The 22,120-nt window shown below is 34.0% G+C and overlaps 1 protein-coding gene across 5 annotated transcripts in view; it reads left to right on the forward strand.

Annotated features, from left to right (window-relative positions):
• Positions 1-22,120, forward strand: part of LOC144856046 (serine/threonine-protein kinase B-raf-like) — a 29,948-nt gene that overhangs the window by 920 nt on the left and 6,908 nt on the right. Inside the window, exons 2-15 of one of the 5 annotated variants that reach the window (XM_078714022.1) lie at positions 3,163-3,264; positions 3,897-4,112; positions 4,500-4,667; positions 9,785-9,841; positions 10,552-10,712; positions 12,769-12,973; positions 17,732-17,762; positions 18,069-18,230; positions 18,660-18,778; positions 19,356-19,470; positions 19,887-19,971; positions 20,095-20,271; positions 21,053-21,099; positions 21,820-21,938. In XM_078714022.1, the coding sequence (XP_078570148.1) occupies positions 3,163-3,264; positions 3,897-4,112; positions 4,500-4,667; positions 9,785-9,841; positions 10,552-10,712; positions 12,769-12,973; positions 17,732-17,762; positions 18,069-18,230; positions 18,660-18,778; positions 19,356-19,470; positions 19,887-19,971; positions 20,095-20,271; positions 21,053-21,099; positions 21,820-21,938 (1,764 nt within the window). Of the gene's footprint in view, positions 1-3,162; positions 3,265-3,896; positions 4,113-4,499; positions 4,668-9,784; positions 9,842-10,551; positions 10,713-12,616; positions 12,720-12,768; positions 12,974-17,731; positions 17,763-18,068; positions 18,231-18,659; positions 18,779-19,355; positions 19,471-19,886; positions 19,972-20,094; positions 20,272-21,052; positions 21,100-21,819; positions 21,939-22,120 lie in introns of all 5 variants that reach the window. The other 4 variants (XM_078714024.1, XM_078714023.1, XM_078714026.1 and 1 more) reach the window with 4 other exon arrangements.

Raw genomic sequence — 22,120 nt, forward strand, 5'->3', positions numbered from 1 at the left:
TTAAAGAATAGGCATCAACTGCACTGTGATTGGTCCTCACAAAAATCGAACCCACCCTCAGCAGATTCTCCCTCCGTTCCCAAGCCACATCATCAGAACACCACTAACCTGGCAAGCGAGACATTGCAAAAATGTACTTGAGTGCTTTTTTAACTGACTGATCAGAACTGTTGACATTCATGTCATCACAAAATATGTGCTATGGGGGAATGGGAAACTAGTTTCAGCCTTCACATACAGGACAGGAAGTTCTGCCGATAGAGGGCCAAAATCACGTATTATGGCTATGCATGATATTTTTTGCCGTTCATAACGCAACGGGCCTCTAAATTCTCCAGCTAATTGTATTATTGTTGATCAGGTGGTTTAGTATTATTTTTGATTATCAATATCAGACAAACTTTAAAAGCTTTTATCATATGAAAATGGTCAGTCAAAATCTGTGTAGTTTTCTCATCTCATCTAAAAAACACTTGAAATAAAACTATTTAAAGCACAATAAGTATCAAATTTGGGTGGCAGCTTACGGAAGGTGATTCACCATACAAAAAATCTAATTTTTAGTTAAAAAAATGGCTGTGGACGCTTATGAGAGGTGGCCACTTACAGTACAGTATAAACCATTACGGGTGGATCCGCCCTTAAAGGTAATCCATTTTTAAACATTGATTGATTGAAAAACCTGAACACTATTCCAAAAATACATTTTAGGAATTTGTCAACCTTGGGCAAAGCACTAGGAGCTTGCTATTTGCATTGACCTTTGACCAAATGACCTACGCATATTTTGTTGTTTGTTGTTGTCTAGACTTAGAGAATCCGACAAAACTATGTAGAGCGATCCTGTAAAGAAGAAAAAGCTCAGTGTATATTTGAGATGTGAATAAAATTGTATAATACAAATAATGAATGTTTATGAGTGCAATGGTACAAATAATTTTATGAGGTAAAAGATGAAATTCTATTTTCATGAGGCAAAGCCTGAGTAAAAATAGAATTTCATATTTCACCGAATGAAATTATTGTAGAATCGCACAAATATAAAAACATGCATTATTTGTTTTATATGTAGTAACATCTAAAGTAGATTCGTGTCATTGTTCTGATCTTGTTGTGAAGGAGAGACCACGTTGTGCGCGTCGCTGCTTCTGTTCACAGAACAATAGACGATGCTGCTATTAGATTTCACACAGATTTTTTTTCATACGCGAGAAAATTTTAAAAAATATTATTACACGATCATTAAATAGTATGTACTATTGCATGCCATGTGACCTAAAATTATCCAATCAAATGACAGGAATTTATTTATGTGTTAGATAATAAACATACATTATTTCAGTGTCCTTGATTCAGATTATTCTTACAGTACTCGTCCTAATGGCCAATATAAACCATTCTAATAATAATGAATGTCTTGGGTTGGACAAAAGAACATTATATGTAAATTTGAATTAAAATGATCTTTAGCAATTAGGTTTTACTGATTGCCCTATAGTACTGTGTGTAAAACAATGCATTTAAGCTCTGTCACTATCAAAATAGTTTGACAAAAAAAGTGTGATGTGCTCAAATACAGTGTATGGTAGTGATATGCCCACATATGGTAGTGATATGCCCAGTAGTAGTAATATGTCACATCATCATGTCCATATATGGGTACATCACATTTTTTGTCACATAAAGTTTGATAGATTAGACAGAACTTTAAAATTTGTACTTAAAACTCTCCGCTTCCTTTGAAGATAAATTTATGTATCAATTAATTAAACTCTGAAAGTACTTCTGACCCTTACCACTGGTCATTTTGATACTCCACCATTCGTATGAATGCGTGCAATAGGAACAAACATACAAGCACAGCCCATGACGTAAAAATCAGGATACCATCGGCTGCCATATCGATATGTAATTTTAAAACTACAATTCTGGTCATTTTGATACCTCATTGTATAGATAGGCCTACTGTGCATACCTGTAGCACAAAAGTATACAGATGTATACTGTAGGTGTGGTATTCCACTACAGTTATACTTTGGGTGTGGTGTAGTTTGGCCAGATGTGGCCTCATGCAATGTGTAGAATCAACATTCAGGATTATAGGCTATGTTTTTTAATTATTGAAATTTGGATGAACATACAGTACTAAGGTTTTCTACCAATTTGTACCATATAGATTATCTTTATAAATACATAAAATGGAACGAAGGTCAGTGACCCTATAGAAAAGCCAAAGTTCAGTAATGTTCGTGCATTAATGTCAACATTATACTTTACTTTTATTAATTACTGTAAACATTTGATACTACTGTACAGCAGATCTACTGTAAGTAAGTTTTATCACTTTAGAGTTTGCCCAGTTTACACAGTGCACATTATTATGATTTTATTCCGGATAGCAAACATACAGGGTCAGAACAGTGTGAAATACAGTAGAACGTTATGTTATGTACATGGCGGGACAGGTCCACCAGCTGTACTGTGGAACTAAACAGGGTTCTTACAAGCATGTCAGAAAAGCCGAGTTGGTTTACCCTCTCCATGCACTTATGTCGATGATAACCTCAAACAAATTAACCAATAAACAATATGTTATTTTGGAGTATACTAAATTACCTTTAAATTTAAATTCAAATTTGATATTAAATTCTCTTAATGTTTTGTTTTGGTAACTGAATGAATGTATACCCAAGTCTACCCACCCAAAAAATGTAGTTTAAAACTTTCTTGCGGTAATTTTTCGATCGATGTACGCGACAGCAAAAAAACAAATAGCCAAAGTGGGGAAGTTAGATGTCATAGGACGCTATTGGATCCAAGATTTAAATCCAAGTTCATATAAAAATGCAATTGATGTTCAATCACGGCATTTGCATCAGCTAATAGTATAATGCTTTGTCATATTAACAGCCATTTATGTTCATTGACCAGCGACAAAATAACATTGATTGCAGTCAAATCTGTTCATTGGTTGATTCGAAAAATACTGATTGTTCATTGGCCATCATCAAAATCATTGATGCATTACAAAATGTGTTAATTCATGTTCATTTTTTAAGCTATGTTATTCCATGACGTACAGTGAAGACACAAAGTTGTATCACTACCATCAAGCTATGAGTCTGAACATAATCCTTTTTCTGTTTTTTTTAATCATTTCAGATAAAAAATGTTCAACAATTAATGATGTTGTACAAGGAGAACCTTGAACAGCTCATCACACATTTTGGAGATGAGCAACACCCACCGTCAATATATGTGGAGGTAATGCATTGATGTAGCTAGTGTGTCAAAAAGTACTTCCATTTGTCAAGAGGTGGTGTCCACGCCAACCTCCATCTAGGCATCCTTTGTAACTTGATAAAATACAGTAGAATCCCTACGCACACTCTTCTATTTAGGGGATACTCATATTCAGGGGATACTCCTACTCAGGGGACACTCCTACTCAGGGGACACTCCTACTCAGGGGATACTCCTACTCAGGGGACACTCCTACTCAGGGGACACTCCTACTCAGGGGATACTCCTACTCGGAGGACACTCCTACTCAGGGGATACTCATATTCAGGGGATACTCCTACTCAGGGGACACTCCTACTCAGGGGACACTCCTACTCAGGGGACACTCCTACTCAGGGGACACTCCTACTCAGGGGACACTCCTACTCAGGGGACACTCCTACTCAGGGGACACTCCTATAGAGGGCATAATTCTGGGGACACTCCTATTCTGGGGACACTCCTATTCTGGGGACACTCCTATTCAGGGGACACTTGTGAAGTGAACTAGGGGTAATAAATATTTTAACAATATGGCCTATTAATCTATTATTAGACCCTGAATGTGTCCCCCCTTAATAAGGGTTCTACTATTCATTGTCTGCTTTTTGCAGGAGTATGAGGACCTCACAGAGAAGCTGGACACTTTACAGCATCGAGAGCAAGAGTTAATGGAGAAGATGACGAATGATAAAACTAGCCTAGATGAACAACTTGTCTTTGGAGAACCTTCAGAAGCTCAGCTCTCCCCTGAGGCTATCCCAGAGGGCAAGCTCAACCAGAAGAGCATACCAATCAGGGTGTTTTTACCTGATCAACAACGTACTACAGTAAGTAATGATAAATCAAATATAAATTTACTATGATCTTTATTTTACATAATTATTTGCACTAAAATTGGCATTTCTTATATTTCTTTAAGCACTGCCTACATTATAAAACTTTATGTGACAAAAAAATGTTATATGCCTATGTATGGACATGATGATGTCATATCACTAACTGTATTTGGGCACACTTTATTTGATAGTGTAGATAGAACTTTAGAAACCATGTCAAAATTATTCTACTGCAGTTACTGCAGTAACTAAATGTTGTATTCTTCAACCATACAATTCTTTTACAAGATTTTTTAGAAGGGAGAGGGATGGGAGAATAATCGTTGTTGAAGAAAAACAGTGATTTATTTTAATATGATCCTGTACCATTTTTTTAAGATTCTGGCAAAACCAGGGATTCTACTCCAAGATGCCCTCAGCAAAGCCATGCGGAATAGGGAGCTAGACTGTACAATGTGTTCTATATACAAAATTAATCCTGACGGTACTAAATCTAGAATAGCATGGGACATTGATATGATGTACTTGGGACAAGGTGTAGATGAGGTAAACTTTCTTTCGTAAGCTTGGTTTCCACTAGGACGCAAGCGAGTTGACCAGTGACAAACATCAGTTTGAATAATTCATCGCCTGTGATTGGTCAGATCCCTTATGTTGTGTTATGTCGTTGTGTTGCGTCTCTAGTGAGAATCATGCATTAGTCTTGTTCACATTGTACTATCGTGAGTTGGTAATCATCATGATCTGCCATGATAAATTGAACATGCTCAAGTGAAGTTATTTAGGGCTATCAAGCAAAGTTCATTTCATAGTATGTGGTATTGGCCAAAAAGGTTGTATTATGCCATGACTGCTGATTGATTGAATTCCAGGATTTTGAAATAGAAAGGGGGAGGGGGAGGGGTAGTGCAGGGTGACTTCAAACACTAAGTATTTGTTTTGAGCCACAGGTGCCCATGAAGTGAATTTTGATGTTAATGACACACACACCTAAATGTCTCCTGCACTATTTTGCAGAATTAACCCATAGGTAATTATCCTTTGCCTCACTAAAACACATCTTTTAAACTTGTATTAGTAAAAGCCAGGTGAGTGTTGTAATGCCTGTTGAATCAGTGACCTTTGACCTACAGGCAGAATAGGCATGGTTAAGTCAACCTATGCCTGTTGGACAACGGCAATCTAAGGGAAAATTATTTAACTTGGACAATTTTATTATGTTAGGTCACTGTAACATATCATTTGTGTATTTACATTTGTCCACTTCTATTGAGACAGGGAAATGTTATTGTTTTAAAACTTGTTTTGTTTCTACAGTATTATGCAAGTACTGCAGGAATGGGTCTCACAAAAAAGCACAAAAAATTTCTTTTAAAAACCTTAGTCAATTCTGTCGAAACGTTTTTGGTTTTTATAGAGACATTTTTAACATGTAGTGCTTAGAATAAGGGACTAAATTTGTTTCATTGTCCATGTTTTTTAAACACATGGTTTTTTTTACTATCAAATATTTTTTAACACATTTTTTTATTCAATAAAAAAAGATTACATGACAAGATTAATTATTCATTTAAAATAACATTTATTTCCTTCATACATACAATAAAAATAAACCCAATTTCTTAGATAAATAATATAATGATTGAGGCACCGTTTTTTTAAAAGCAAAGCAAACATAACAATACAAGACCGTGGTTATTCAAGCGCCAGCCACTGGAATTTCTCATGTTGGGTGCGTTTACAACATCTCGGATATTAACTTTCCAACTACTGTAAATCCATATTGATTGGTTCAGATTCTGTTAGTTCATGTATGTCAAAACATCGTCTGTCGGACATGAATAAAGGCAACAAAAAAAATCTTTTTAATAGCTCGGTCATACCATCGCTTACGATATTTATATCTCTTTAGTCTTACCAACTCTATGTCACTCAATGTCTAAAGCTTAACATTTCTAATGCACAGATGATTTTTAATTATTGATGATAATAAATTAAGTGGGTGTCTACCGACACATTCTTTTTGAGATATTTTGAAAAAACCACCGCGAATACCGAGGATTGCACAAGTGTATTTTATTCCATTCTTCAATCATCAACCATCTTACTGTAAACTTCTTGGATATTTTAACTCAGTATATTAATCATTCAATAACAAGTTTTGAATGGCTATCCATCTGGATTTAGTGCGGCTTCGTAGGCCGGAGTTGAATCGGGAAATTTTCAGTGTACACATGACCTTTCAGAAACAAAACAATTTTGTAAATTATATGCAAATCATACTGTCGCGCAAAAACAGCTGACTAGATTCAAGGGTGTTATGGTTTTCTGGTCAAATTCGGGTGCTTTAAAAACTATGTTAACACAAGCATTTATCACAATATCTAATAGAAAATTTTTTTGACCTAAGGTTAAGAATAATTAACTACAGTACTATGCAGACTTTAATCATTATATTAAAAAAACTTATTATTACCGTACATAGCTTATCATTAATTTCCATGCATAATGCTCTATTTAATGTAATTAGTAGAGTGTAATCACATTAATACTGTATATTCTATGTGCAGCCTTTATGTTTAACATTGTAATGTATGCATTTTTCAATTAAATTATACAATAAATTTGAAATTAAGCTTATTCAATTTAAAATAGTAATTATGAAATGACATTCAATTAAAAAAAAACAGTTCTGTTGATAGATGATGTTAACTGTATCAAAGGAAAAAAAAACTATAACAGCACATATTCTTGGGATTCTCCCTACAATATTATTGTGCATTGACGAGGTCTGTACTTTGGCACTGAATTAAATTGCAAAGTGCATTGCATTTAAGCCTTGGGCTGACCTTGGAAAAATAACTAGATCTAGTTTTACCAGGTCAGTTCAAACCAGGTTCAATCTGTCTATATTAGAGCTCTGTGCTATTTTGATACAGATCAGATTCCTACTTATTATTTCTACTACTGTATACTACTATTCTACACTGTATATTTTAATTGTAAATTCAATTTTTGCACTCGCTTTTTCTCTCCTATTCTCCCTATTTCTTCTTTTCCTAGTCATTCTGCCAGCTGCCTTGCTAGCATCCGACCTTGAAATTAGAGCTTAATAAACCAATAGAATTACCTAAACAATAGCTGATCTGTTTCTGGCTGACTGACTGCTATTGTAAAATGTCTTTAGAATGTTTCTATTATTTTAGTACTGTTCCTTTCTGTTCCTTTCTGTTCCTTTTCTTCATATAACCTTTATAAATATTAGCAATTTTGATAGGAGAGAGTATAGAGTTAATTTTCTTAATCTGCCTTAACACCTGTGCACTATAAAATCATAACAGTGTTGTAGAAACCAGGCAAGCCTGGTCAAAACTAAGTTTTGTTCTGAAAAAAATGAGTGAAAAAACTGTATAGTATACAGTTACATAATTTGCAATGTAATTATATATCTCTTTAATGTCAAATGTAAATAATTACAATGCTCAATATATTTGACAAAAAGACAAAATAAAAAGCTTTCGCTTATCTAAATTTGGCCTTAAAATAATAAAAAGTATTTATGTAACAGACGCTACAGTAGCTACTAAATTAATACAAATCATGATAATTAGAACACAAAAATAAAAAAAAATAAATAAAGATAAGATATCACTGAATTGCAATATATCTGATGAATAGTGCTAGGCACAGTGTAATATGGGAAAACTGTTTACTATTTCACCTTTGACATTGCCTAGAAAAACTCCGGCACACATGTGTGTTCTTGGTTTATGTTCAGACTCACATCTTTAAGCTTGATTACCACTTGGACGCAATGGAAGAATGTATCGTGTAAGCCCACCGTAAGTTAGTAATTTGACCAATCACAACATTAGACACAATGTCACATTTTGTATACTAGTTTAACGCAAGCAGTGGAGGCCAGGTTAATAATAATTTATAATTATGTTTGTTTATATAGCGCAAATTCCATGTTCAAATGATGCTTTCACATTATTAACCCGGTTATTTTTATCAAACGCGTATAGAAAAATGCCTAAGCCAGTAATATTAAAATAAGGACATTTGGTGCTTTGACCTAATCAGGTACTCATTTGTACACCTGGGTGTAGAGAGGCAAAGTGTCATTCCTAAGGACAATGTGGTGAGCATGTATTGGATCTTCCAGCACACTATGCCACATGGTCTCAGTCATATGGTTTTAAAATGCTACCTCTTGATGCAGACTTGACCATGATCACTGATTTTTACCCCAGCCACTGAAATTGAACAGACATTAATATTATTTACAGGTATTATAATATAAGGACCATGATCAGTTACTTCAACTTCTTTGAATAACTGCAACTGACAAAACTTTAACACCACCTTATTAATTACACATGTTGCATTTCATAATCTTTTTGAATGCCTTATGTCTAAACAGAGCCTTTCTTTTTGAATGCCTTATGTCTAAACAGAGCCTTTCTTTTTGAATGCCTTATGTCTAAACAGAGCCTTTCTTTTTGAATGCCTTATGTCTAAACAGAGCCTTTCTTTTTGAATGCCTTATGTCTAAACAGAGCCTTTCTTTTTGAATGCCTTATGTCTAAACAGAGCCTTTCTTTTTGAATGCCTTATGTCTAAACAGAGCCTTTCTTTTTGAATGCCTTATGTCTAAACAGAGCCTTTCTTTTTGAATGCCTTATGTCTAAACAGAGCCTTTCTTTTTGAATGCCTTATGTCTAAACAGAGCATTTCTTTTTGAATGCCTTATGTCTAAACAGAGCCTTTCTTTTTGAATGCCTTAATGTCTAAACAGAGCCTTACATTCCTCTTCCTCCTAGCCTGTCTGAGTTTGTTCAACTACAATTTGTTTAGGCTACTTTTAGATGACATTTAAATTTGCATCATTGATGAATCACTACGGAAACATCGCGAGTATTTCACTTTCACTAGTGTTAACAATTTAATTAGGAGAAATTAAACAAATTATGGAATTAATATTAATGATTGTATCGCCAAAACACTGTATCATGATAACTGTATTTTACCATACAAAATGATAGTCTGTAGAGAGTACAATAGCTATATTAAACAACATCATCATGATAGATTTTATATCCCCTGCTCCAGGCACCTTTTGTTGCATTGATACCTAACTAACTTTACTCAGCAGTTTTATTTAGCTAGAGAAGTATAGGTACATGGGTGGCATAGGTTTGAATTCACCTCTGAATTATTTTTTCCAAAGGGTGTAAGCTAACAAAAGAACTTGGTGTGCATAAGGTGTGTATAGAGGTGACAATGGGACACAAAAGACCAGAGTCTGGCATTCCCGCCCCTAACCACATTTTGCAAATGGGAAATTATATAATAATTCACTAAAATTGATTGATATTTTTTTTTTCCAATCTAGTCTTTTTTTTTTAAAGATTTAATTGGTGGCTATTTTTTTAAACTGAAAATAAATGTTAATGTTAAATTGTCAATAATCTCTTAACTATTATTATATATTGATATTATTTTCGTGCACCATGTTTTTTAAGGGTGCAATGTTTTTTTCTTCCCATATACATAAAATGTTTATAATATTACTTTGTTGTTGTACAATGACATAGAACTTGCTTTGTCAATAAGAAAAAACAAATTCAATTTAACATGAAGAATTTGTTTTCTTATAGCTTTTTGTCGAGAAACTTGAGCAGTTTCCAGCAACTAGAAGCATATCACATAATTACGTAAGTAATTGAATAATGATATCATTTATGGTGTTAAATAATATTTTAAATACACAGAGTTTTATCCATGAACTATAAAACTATATGAAGGAAACGAAGGAACCAAGTGCAAAAATATCGATTTTGTGTGGTATGCTGTACAGTACCTCAAAGGTCAGCGTTTCATAAATGATGACCAACAGTAGATAGATTTATTCTTTATTCTGGATGACCTATTCAGTACAAACTACAAGACAGAGCACAGTATACAGGACTATGATATGATCAGTATTAAAAGACGTTTCCTCTACTCTTTTTGTGAAAAGTTTTTTGTCGTTTACATGGGCAATGTATATTTACACAGAACCAACAGCTTTATGTTCCATCCAAAGGACAAGGCAATGAGAGTATCTTGCCAAAGCATTATTACTAGCAATATGTCACAAATGGTCTCGAACCCATCCCTCTCACTAGTCCGATATTCCTTACCATTACGCCATATTGCTCTCTGAAAGTCTACAGCACCCTATATTCCCAGATGGTCTCCCATCCATCCATCCCAACATTGCTTAAAAACGGTGATCAGAAGAGAACAAGCGTTTCAATGTGGCAAGGCCTAGTCCTTGGTGGTTACCATCAATTTAGATGTTTAAACACAGAGTACAACTATGACATCAATATGCACTGTTATATTCACTTAATAAACATCTGTTATAATTTGTAACCAACAGGTTAGGAAGACTTTTTACACACTTGCATTTTGTGATGCATGTCAAAAGTTACTATTCCATGGGTTCAAGTGTTTGACCTGTAGCTACAAGTTCCATCAAAGATGTGCAAGTAAAGTACCAACTGTATGTGTCTCACCTGGTGCAGAAAACTTCTACAAAATGTAAGACAAAATTAATTAATTTTCTATTGATTCGATGGGCCAGTTTCTATAGAGTAAGAAAGAGAAGAGAAAGCATTGTTTTTAAAGAACGGTATTTTCCTGCCTACAGAAACCGGTCCTTTAAAAAAACGACAAAAAAGAACCGATCTTAAATACGGTTTTAAAAGTCACAATTGATTCCAGTCTTGATTGTCAAAACCAGATTTAATAACCATTCATTTGGCGTGAATTTTAGCTGCAATTCTGCCGCACGTAAATAATCTGAGGGAAACGAAAAATGTACATTAACGTAACTGATAACTGCTAAACTCTGCTGTTATGCAAATGAGTAGAATGTTGGTGCATTCGTTAAAGTTTACATGCTCATGCGAAAAAAATCAACCATGAATGATTTCCAAATGAGAAACTAGTTTTATTTTGAATAAAAATTAGGCTACCGCAAGATGTTTATCAGGGTTCTCACCAGCATATCATTAGTGGTGGTTTCTGAAACTAGACTCGACTCCGATGTCGATGCGGCCCACGTTGTTGTCTCGTCGGCGTACATCTAGATTAGCCTAACCAGTGCAGAGGGCGGCTACAAAATTTGTCTAGCATAAATAGGATTTTAAAGCTGCGGCGATTTTAATTAGCGAACCATATAGTGGTGGTCGGCGTGATGAAAGTGGTGGTCAATTCAGAGTATGGACGGGGCCGACCATCGCCGACCACTGATTATCCTGCTTTATTTTAACAAATTGCTAAACCTAAACCCAGGTTTTTGGAATTCTTGATTTGATTCATTTATTTTTATCACCCGTTTCTATCTAATTTTTGTTATGGAAAAATATCTATTTACAAATTTTTGTTTTGCTTTACTAAATTTTACACTTAATTAAATGTACCTGGCTATTAAAAAATACCGTGCTTTATTTTATACCTGGATTATTCAGTTTATTTTTAGGCACTTATTACGTCAATGTTTTTATCACACTGTGAAATTCACAACAGCTTTTTGAAGGCTTAAAACACTTTACTCAAAATGCAAATCACAAAGATTAATCCTGGTTACTGTAGCACAGTAATATCCAGTCTACATGATCTGTTTACTATATCATAGCGATACCCAATAAATATTTAAGTTAGAGCGTAGTGGTACCCAATCTCCAGGTTATAATAGCATAGTGGTTCCAAAAAAATATATAATTTGAGCATAGTAGTACCCAATCTCCAGGTTACTATAGCATAGTGGTTCCCAAAAAATATCTAGATTTACTATAGCACAATAATACCCAATATCCAGGTTACTATAGCATAGTGGTACCCAATAAATACCCAGGGTACTATAGCATAGTGGTGCCAAATAAATAGCCAAGTTAATATAGCATTGGGGTACCCAATAAATACCCAGGGTACTATAGCATAGTGGTACCCAATAAATACCCAGGTTAATATAGCATTGGGGTACCCAATAAATACCCAGTGTACTATAGTGGCTCCCAAAATAACATAGTGATACTCAATCTCCAAGTTGCTATAGCACAGTGGTATCCAATCTGTATCCAACTATAGTGTAGTGTTGTTTTAATATTCAGGTTACTATACTATGTGTATTGTTACCCAATTGATATCAATGTTTCTACTATAGCACACATGCACCAAATACAGTGGTCTATCCTGGTTACTAGAAAATTGGTTACCAATTTATTTCTAAGCTAATATAAAATAGGACAGTGGTACCTAATCCATGTTTTTCTACAGCACAGTAGTATACAACCTACAATACATCTAGACTAAATTGATTAAGGGGCCCACTCTACTATGCTAATATAGCACAGTTGTGCCCAAACATATTTTTTTTTCTTTTCATAGTTATGGTCTTATTGTTATTTATTCTATTTTGACAAGATTTGGTTGATTTTCAGGATTCTAGCATTACCACCTGATGAAGCATATGTGAAATGGGACTATCCTATAAGTCATGGTGGCGCTGTTGAAAAGACGCTTGCTAAAAGCTCCAGTCTTACAGTACGTATACTAACACCTACTACCTGCACTCGGTTTTAACAGTTAACAGTTATTTTCCACACAGGTCAGCCTGGATACCGAGGGAGAAATTAATTAAGCCACTGGGATTTGATTACGAGCAAGAGTTGGATCTAGCCAGCTCGGTAGACCAGCAGGGTATACCCGAAAATGCAATGCATAGAGAGAGGTCCACATCTGCACCTAACGTTAGCATAAACGCAGTAAATAACCCACTAACTGCATCACTGCTATCGGTAAGTTCTCGGTAGCGCCCTCACTGTCTCACTCTTATCGTACTATTGTTATGCTCTTATTTTTCTAAAACTGTTTTTGTTTTGCTTTGCAAATATTCTAACTGGTGGTGGATCCAAAGATTAATGTTGGAATGATATCAATAAACAAGTCATTGATATTTATTGCATCATCATCATCATCATATGATATTTATTGCCCTGATCGTTTTACAAAGTAAAACTCTTTTATAAATTGAATAATATAAAATAAGTGGTAAATAAAAATAAAATTAGCAAATTAAATGCACTAATTTACTAATATGCATCAACATGCAAGAGCCGATTTGGAAGGGAAAAGCTTCCTCCCACTTCCTATAACTTCAAAGTTTAACAAATAATCTTCCTGAGAAATTTTTTTGGGAAGGGGGTATTGAAGCTCCCATACTCCCTTAGGCTTTCCCAATATCCAGTGGCCATATTCACCAATCACATGTTAAATATTTCTCTGAAATACTTAAGTGTTTTTAATAAATAATAAATAGATTTCTCTTAAAGTTGTATTCACATTTTTACTTAAAGATATATTGTCCCCCTAAAAAAATATTTTTTTAAATTTTTTTGTTGAATATGTTATTTTAATGTCACATAATAGTTATTCACTCTCACAAAAAATTGGGTCTGAAAAAAAATTATTTACCTGAGAAAAATGTAATTTAAAGCAAAAAATGGTCAAATTGTCTGGAAGACAATGAGTTTTTGGGTAATTTAACTGTTTATTTTGTCTTTTTATAGGTGAAATAATTTTTTTCCCCGTTTTTTTCCTTATGGAAGTGAACAACTTCATTAAAACTGCAAAATGGCCTATTCAAAGTCCGATTTTAAAAATCTTTATTTTTCATGATTTTGGGGGACAATACATCTTTAAGTGTTGTATGAATACTGTATTGAATATGGCTACTCAATCACCAGGACTTTTTACTGGAAAAAGATAATAGATAATAATTAAAAGAAAGTATATTTTTTATTTCATAATCTTGGATCCAGCACTACTGTATTTAAAATGACAGCCATCTTTAATTAAATTTAATTATAAATGGCTGTGATTAGTTTTGTTTGATATTGTGATGATTGTTGTGGTTGTTGAGTTGACACTGTTACTTTGTATTAATTATCGTAGATTTTTACCTGTCAACCCTTTCTTTTTTACTTGTACCGTGAACGAGTTATCAATGTCGTGTTGTGATTTTGGTGTTTGTTTGGTGTTTTTATTAAATAGCTTAAAGCATACAAACAAAAGCATTATACGATGGCCTGGTTTGCTATGGAGCGCTATCCCCTTGGATTCTCCCCTGTTTATTATGGCTTTATTAGGTATGATAGGTTTTCCATACTTAGTTGTTAGTATCTTATTACCACATTTCCCTTCCCAGCCTGAACTAGCATTTACACATTTAAATCATCATTGTATCTTATTTTATATGAAACGTAGTTGAGGAACTGTTTCTGTACTGTACAGCTATACAGGCTAAAGTACTGTATTAGCCTATTTTTTTATTGGACATTATATGCCAGACTAAAACCAGTTCTGAGTATTTTTAATAAATATGTTATTGATTTTCCTCTATATTTGCTAAAATTGATATTCTTTTTCTTAAAAAAGATGACCCAAAACTACCTACCTGAATAAAGACAATAGAGAGTTAGATAAATAAGTTTTTGCACGCTCTAACCAATAATCGCTCTGATGGGAGAAGTCTCGTTAGGTGCTTTAGACTTTAGCATTTGTAATTGATGTTTTGTTAGGCTGACCAAACTATATTATTATCCCAGTTTTATGTATTTTGAGCCCTTCAGAAGGTAGACCTGTACATGTCTTGAGGATCTTTCGCAGTCGTTCTAGCAAGGTTCCAGTCCGGCGCAGGCAAATCAAATCGAATGTCAATGTTTCGTTTTTTTAATATGCGCATATCTGCGTGAAAGTGAAACATTAACGTTCAATTTGATTTGCCGGCTCTGGACCGGAACCTTGCCAGAACAGGTGTGAAAGACCCTTATACTTGTGTATCAAGAAAATCCAGGGCTATCAACAATATGGAAACTATAGAGCAGAAGATATTCATCTTGATTGTTTACTTGTGCTCCAGGAGAGATCCAATCAGCTGCCAGTCCTCTTGGGAATAGGGTACACTAATCTTATAGGCACCCAGTTTGACATTAGGGCTCATTCAAATGTTACGACAGGCTATTTTTAGGTCAAAGTTTAATTCCATGACAGATTATTCTAGAAACTTGTTTTGAGTGGTTTATTTCATATTTTGAATTATGGAAGTGTTTTATAATATAGGCATACATCCACTAACTTTTTATTGGTAAAACACCGCACACATTTCATTTGGTGCATTCTTTCGGTTTTTAACAGTACTTTCATTTTCTAATACAAAAAAAAAATTAAAAGTTATTTTTTTGCCATTTTACACAAAAAAACTATGCATATTTCAATTAAAAATTTATAAACCTAATATTTGTAACACATTTTTTATTTGTTAATCCTGTACTACAAATTTGCATATCACATTGCACCTGTACAGTTATATTATGTTAATTTGAAAACTGCACCTTGTTTTGGTTTGGTTTACTGTTAATCGCTTGTTTTTTTTATTTGATTGAATCTTTTCGTTTGTATTTGCACTTTGTTTGATGGACCCATAGACTGTGCCAAAGTTATTTTATGGTTTTTATCATGTCAATATTATTATTCTACTGCAGTTACTGCAGTAACTACAATTTGTTACTGCAGTAACTACATTTTGTTACTGCAGTAACTACATTTTGTTACTGCAGTAACTACATTTTGTTACTGCATTTACATATGATTGTATTTTGTTTAAATGTAGAACTATAAATTTTATAGTTTGTATGATTAGCCAACAAATCTTGCAAAATAATTTCATACAGTTAAAGATTAAACAAATGTATCTACTGCAGTAACTGGAGTAGAATAATGTTTGACATGGTCCCTTACTGTACTGATGGACATTGCACCAGGATGTGCTTTCCTATCTGATATTGTAAGATTATATAGTCAACTCTTCTAATACCAGACTCCCCTAAAGTGCCAGATCCAGGGGTGTAGGTATAAACATGTAAATATGTATAAATAATGACATTAAACAGTATTAATTTACACCATACAATAAAGAACATCTGACATTCAGAATTGTGTTGACAACCTAATTATAGTATAATCTCTCCTTTCATCTTTATTTGATCTAATCAGCATATAAAAAATCTGGAAAATCTTTTTATTAATACACTGCATAAAACATAACACACTCCTATATGGAGACATTATCTCTTGAATCATATAGGCTAACCCCTATTCTGGACACACCCCTAATGTTGGATTATATTGGAGTGTGCAGAGGATGAACCTCTCTAGACCTGCCAATGCCTAAAAACAGGCATTCCAAATATTAAACCAGTCGCAATTCAAAAAGTTCCAAATATTTGTTTACCACTGATATACAACTGTCTAGAAATCACAGACATTTTGGGCCTGTCCAAAAAAGGTTTCCCATATCAGGAGAGTTGACTGTTCAAAAACTGCAGTAAAGTTGGAAAGTAATGCAGTAAACTACTGTAGATTAACTTTGGCATGGTTTCGTTTGTTGCATGTATTTTCACCCCTCTCTCGTACCCTCTCCTCTTCCAATCCCTTATCATCGCAGTCTCTCGTAATCCTGTATGTGGACGCAGTTGAATGACAGTTTACATGGACATTATTTTTTTTTTGCATAGCAGTATAAAAGTGTATTTTGTTTTTTTTGATAGATATTGGTGTAACATGTGATAGTGAATAGTCTATATTTATAAAAACACTGTATTTATTAGAATGGCATTGACCATGACAAAAACTGGCAGGCATAACAATACTATTTAAATTTTCTATTTAAATTTTAAGTATTTTTCTATATTATAAAATATATATTTGTTATGTGCATGATATATTTTGAACAGCTGTAGTTTGATGTATTTAGGGTGTATCTGGATTCACTAGTATCCAATGCAGATTGTCTAAGGCCCTGTTCACACAGATAGAGTATGTGTATTAGGGTATAATGCTTAATCGTAGTATTAGTGGAAAACAGTGTATGTTGAACGAAAACGTTTTATTTCAAGTCGCTGATATAATTCAACAAATCATCATCATCGTAAACAACATTTATTTTCAAGAATGGTGGCATCACCTAGAAAGCAGAATGCTTGTGTCAGGGATGCCATCAACAAAACAAACAAAGTAAAAGAATATATATATCACAGAGATATATAGAATAGTGTTTCCTATGATAGCAAGAAGCATACATAGAGACGAAACATTTTTACGATAAGCATTGCTTTACGTTTTAACACCAGTTTTTCTCTGTGGTTTTTAATTTGACATCGCTATTAGCATTGTACTCTACTATGCCAAACTCCATCGTGTGTGGACATAATTGTTGTAATCTGCCAAGGCCAGGGAGATGCTTGCATTTACAAAATGAAATCAATTGTTAATTGATATTGGTAATTTGTAGCCCACTTGTGCAATATTCTGGTGGAGGTATGCAAGCCAACTTGTGCAATATTCTGGTGGAGGCATGCAAGCCTAAAAATAATGCAACAAAGTGAACATGGTTCATAATAGTTATTTATTGATTATAACTTGTGGCATAAATATATTACATTGTTGATAATTCTTAATGAATACTTATCCTTTATGCTAAACTTATTCTCCTGCAGGAATTAGAAAATGTTGGAAAACCAGTGGCAGGTTAGTATTGGTTATAATCCAGTCAATTCTACTAAATCACAATAAAAAAAAAAGCTTTATTTTCCCCCAAAAGTAAACAAAATAATGTTTTTTTCCTTTGAAGTTAACGAATAAATGTGCACACTCAAAAGCTAGTAATAACTATATTATTTTTTTAACTCAAAACAATTTGACACAATTTTTGGATCTTTTTATTCTTCATGAAAGTTTTAATTTTGTCTTTTTTTATGTATTATTTTATAATTTTATTATTAATTTTTTTTTCTTTACGTTAGTTTGCATTTCTTTTTTTTATGTTATACGTAGACTTCCACCATCATCATCACCACCATCACGTGGAACCATTACAGTTGCCAGGTTCTTACTCCAACACAACTTCTACATCATTAGTCTCAACTTCTCCCTCAAGCAATTCCAGCTTAGGCAATTATCAATATTCTTTTTACCAGCCATTAATTTCTCCGCTGGGTAAGTTTCGTTAACCAGTTTGTAGTACATTTCTGATATATTTATGATTTAAACTTTGTTTTAAATTACGTTTTTTCAAACCCCAGCCCTAACACATTTGTTTTTCAGGTGGATTTGTCAACATTCAGTAGCAATGTTATTTGATCATCATCATCAGGAATGATAAACTTTTTAATAGAGATAAATTTAGCATTAACAAAAAAAAGTGTGTTTGGGTTTGTCGATGAATTTTCAGTCTTTTCAAAACACACAATGCACATTAGCTCTTACAGACCAGGTTACTGATGTTGACCATTTATGGTAGAAAGTTACTTGTGAATGTTTTGAAATTTTCTTCACAGAGACATGAATCAAATTTGTGCGTACATATATTTGAAAAGATTGCATGTCGACAATAACAATAACAACGCTTTATTTGTTTGCTTTTAGGAGCGAGTGCTCAAAGTAGGATAAGTTCAGCATCGGGCGTACAAACACCTCCACCTCATGTGAAGTGTCGGGAAAGGCGTACGAACTCAACTTCTGGGGATAGGTACAGTGGGAAAAAGGTTAGTTGCTTCTCATTGGCTAACAAATATTGATAATGCTAGTGTATGACAGTGGTTCTTGACAGACGACCTGTGGGTCAGCATGCGAGTGTATTTCATATGACCTGCAAGGAGTTACTGCTGATATAAAATACCTAAAAATAACATAAAATATATAAAAAGTATTGTTAAAAAGGTGATGATATTTCATGACTTTCCCGACCTTTGACTCTAATAATAATATCCTGGATATCTAAAGCGCCTAATGTTGTGAAACCTCTAAGCGCACATTACCCCAGCCATTTTTTAATGAAAGTTAAAACACATGGAGAGAGTAAATTGTCTTGTCTAAAGGATACAAGCAATTCAAAAAGCCTTGGATTCAAAGCCACGATCTCAAAATAAGTAGTCCAGTATGCAACACACTGCACCACACACCCTTACAAATGGCCTGTGGCACTTATATATGGCCTATAATATCAATCTGCCCACAGTAGGTTAAGAACCCCTGCAATAAGAGTTTAAAGAATGTGTAATACCTATTTCTGTTACAACCTATATGCTAACTGGCATTTTTTTTTTCATTTCATCCAAATAGTCGAGGGAAAGAAGAGATTCAAATGATGACTGGGAGATTCCAAGTCCAGAGTTAACGTTAGGTCCTAGGATAGGCTCAGGTTCTTTTGGAACAGTGTACCGTGGCCAGTGGCATGGTAAGCAAAACATTTTTTTATTTATTTTTGTTTAATGGCCGACTTCTGTCGTAAATGACAATTAGTATTACATTCATCTGAATGATGACTAAGCCAGGACTGTTTAAAGTACCTTTGGCTGGTCCCAACATTGACCAAGGACTTCTCTCGTCCAGTGCCCACCTTAACCAATACGTCTGAGACAGATAATAGATGCAGTGCTGATTTCAAATGCCTAATATTTTGTATAATCTTAATATTCTATACTTTTTTCAAAATAAATCTGATACTGAATACAAAGTTCACTGGAAATTATGATTCTTGTCTTGACATACAAAGATGAAAACGGTTACTGAAACAAAAAGGTAATAAAAACATAATTTATATAAACATAGATAAACTTTATGATGATTTACCATGCTTCTTCTGTCATCCAGGTGCTGTGGCGGTTAAGAAATTAAATGTAACGCATCCTACCCCATCTCAACTACAAGCATTCAAAAATGAAGTGGCGGTTTTAAGGTAATTTAAACAAAAGAACAAATCACTTACAGATTCATTACAGTTAAAATGTCATAAATGATGTTGCTTGCTCCTGACAAGATTGTACTTGTTAAAATGTTTAAATAAATATTATCATTATAGGAAAACACGTCACGCCAATATTTTATTATTTATGGGATGTCTGTCTGAACCGGACCTAGCTATTGTGACACAATGGTGTGAGGGCTCTAGTCTGTATAAACATCTTCATGTACATGAACGCAAGTTTGAAATGTACGAGCTGATTGATATTGCACGACAGATAGCACAGGGCATGGAGTAAGTATTTGAGTATTATTAGATAGTACTAGTGGTAAGTAATAAGAACTATAGTATAGGTCCAGTGCACTTTAAAGAACCTAGTACATCTTTTGGAAGTAAGGTCTTTCCATGATGTACTAGTTCACACACAGCCACTGCACGGACAGATGAGCGGGAACCTGAATTGGCAACGCTGACATGACTCTTAGGAGAGAAGCATGTAGTTAAAAAGTGTAACATCCACAGTGCCATGAGCAATGATCATTGGAATAACGCTGTACAAATAGAAATTATAATTATCATAAATGCAGCCAGTCTGCAACGAATTAAGCCTGTTAGAAATCTCTCATGCTCATTGACAAGTAGCATGAATTCAGCATTGCCTTTTGTTTCAAGACAATTCTGATTTCAAACGTTAATCAACAGAGCAGCGTGACGCCAATGCCAAATTGCATTTCGCGTACTCTAACATAGACGTTTCACTTTTCAGATGTGGATGCAGTATACCCACTGGTAGGGCTTTTCTCTTTGCCTAGCTTTCCAGCCTAGCCTCCAATTATTCAATATGGAAGCAACAGATTAATAGAATAAAAACAACAATGTTTTTTGTTCGTTGTATGGACAGAATATGTCATGAGTTGAAAGATTGACTGTCCTATTCAACTAGGCTATGTCTCATTAACAAAAGAAATCAATCTTTCAACTCTAGAAATATTCTCTCCATACCATCAACTTGTAAACATTCATTTTTTAATGATACCGCAACAACAAGCAATAATGTTTTATATTCTTTTTTCAGCTACCTTCATGCAAAGAACATTATTCATAGGGATCTCAAGTCTAATAGTATCCTTTCACTGTTGTTTAAACTCTAAACTAATGTTTGGAGTGTTTTATTTAAATTTATAGTAAAATGAATATTTAAAACCCCAGGCAAAAATATTTCGTCCGATTTCATACACTGGCACAGATAACTTCATTAAAATAAAGTAACATTATCATCAACTGATCGATACTTTCTTTTTGCTATCTTTGTACTCTGTATTTTATATTTGTATTTTTGTATACAGTGATGAAGTTGAGAAAATAAATACTCACAATAGTCCCACAATATAAAATAGAGTTTTACTGTAAATTATGTTTTCTATGTCGCTGATAAATAATATTTTAAGTTTCATATTATGTGGATCTAGAGTGAGACACACCGGCTCCCCTAAGTATAAACATATTAAAATGCAAAAGATAGGAAATATTCTGCACTTCACTTTACAATTCTTACACCCTCTTAAAGCAAAATATCGATCTGCCACTAAGTTGCACGTTAAATTAGCGACTTTTTCTGTTCTTGAAAAAAATCATTCTGCACATGCTCAGAAACATATGAGCATGTGCAAAATGACTTTTTTCTTATAAGAAAAAAACTGCTGACAAGCTCTTTGTTAAAACTGTGTTCAGCTTCAGTTACTTTACTGCATTTTGATCTAAGTTATAGTATCATCTTATCATAATGTCAAGGCATGAGGCTCTAAACTTTTAATTTATATGTACCTTAACCCATATAATCAGACATTTTTCTACACGACGATTTGACTGTAAAGATAGGTGACTTTGGTCTAGCAACTGTAAAATCCAGGTGGAGTGGATCTCACCAGTTTGAACAACCATCAGGATCAATATTGTGGATGGTAGGTTGACCTCTGTTAGCCATCAAGGTATTAGTGTTAGAGAGCACTAATACGAAGATCCTATTTATAATCTAATTCTATCATGCATTTCTTATATTTGATACGGCCATACTGCATTGAAATACTGGTTCTCGTCAGGTCACCGAAGTTAAGCAACATTGGGCCCAGTTGCCTTCTGGCTA

The sequence above is a fragment of the Antedon bifida genome, chromosome 11 (assembly GCF_963402885.1).
Source record: "Antedon bifida chromosome 11, ecAntBifi1.1, whole genome shotgun sequence".
NCBI classification, from domain to species: Eukaryota; Metazoa; Echinodermata; class Crinoidea; order Comatulida; family Antedonidae; genus Antedon; species Antedon bifida.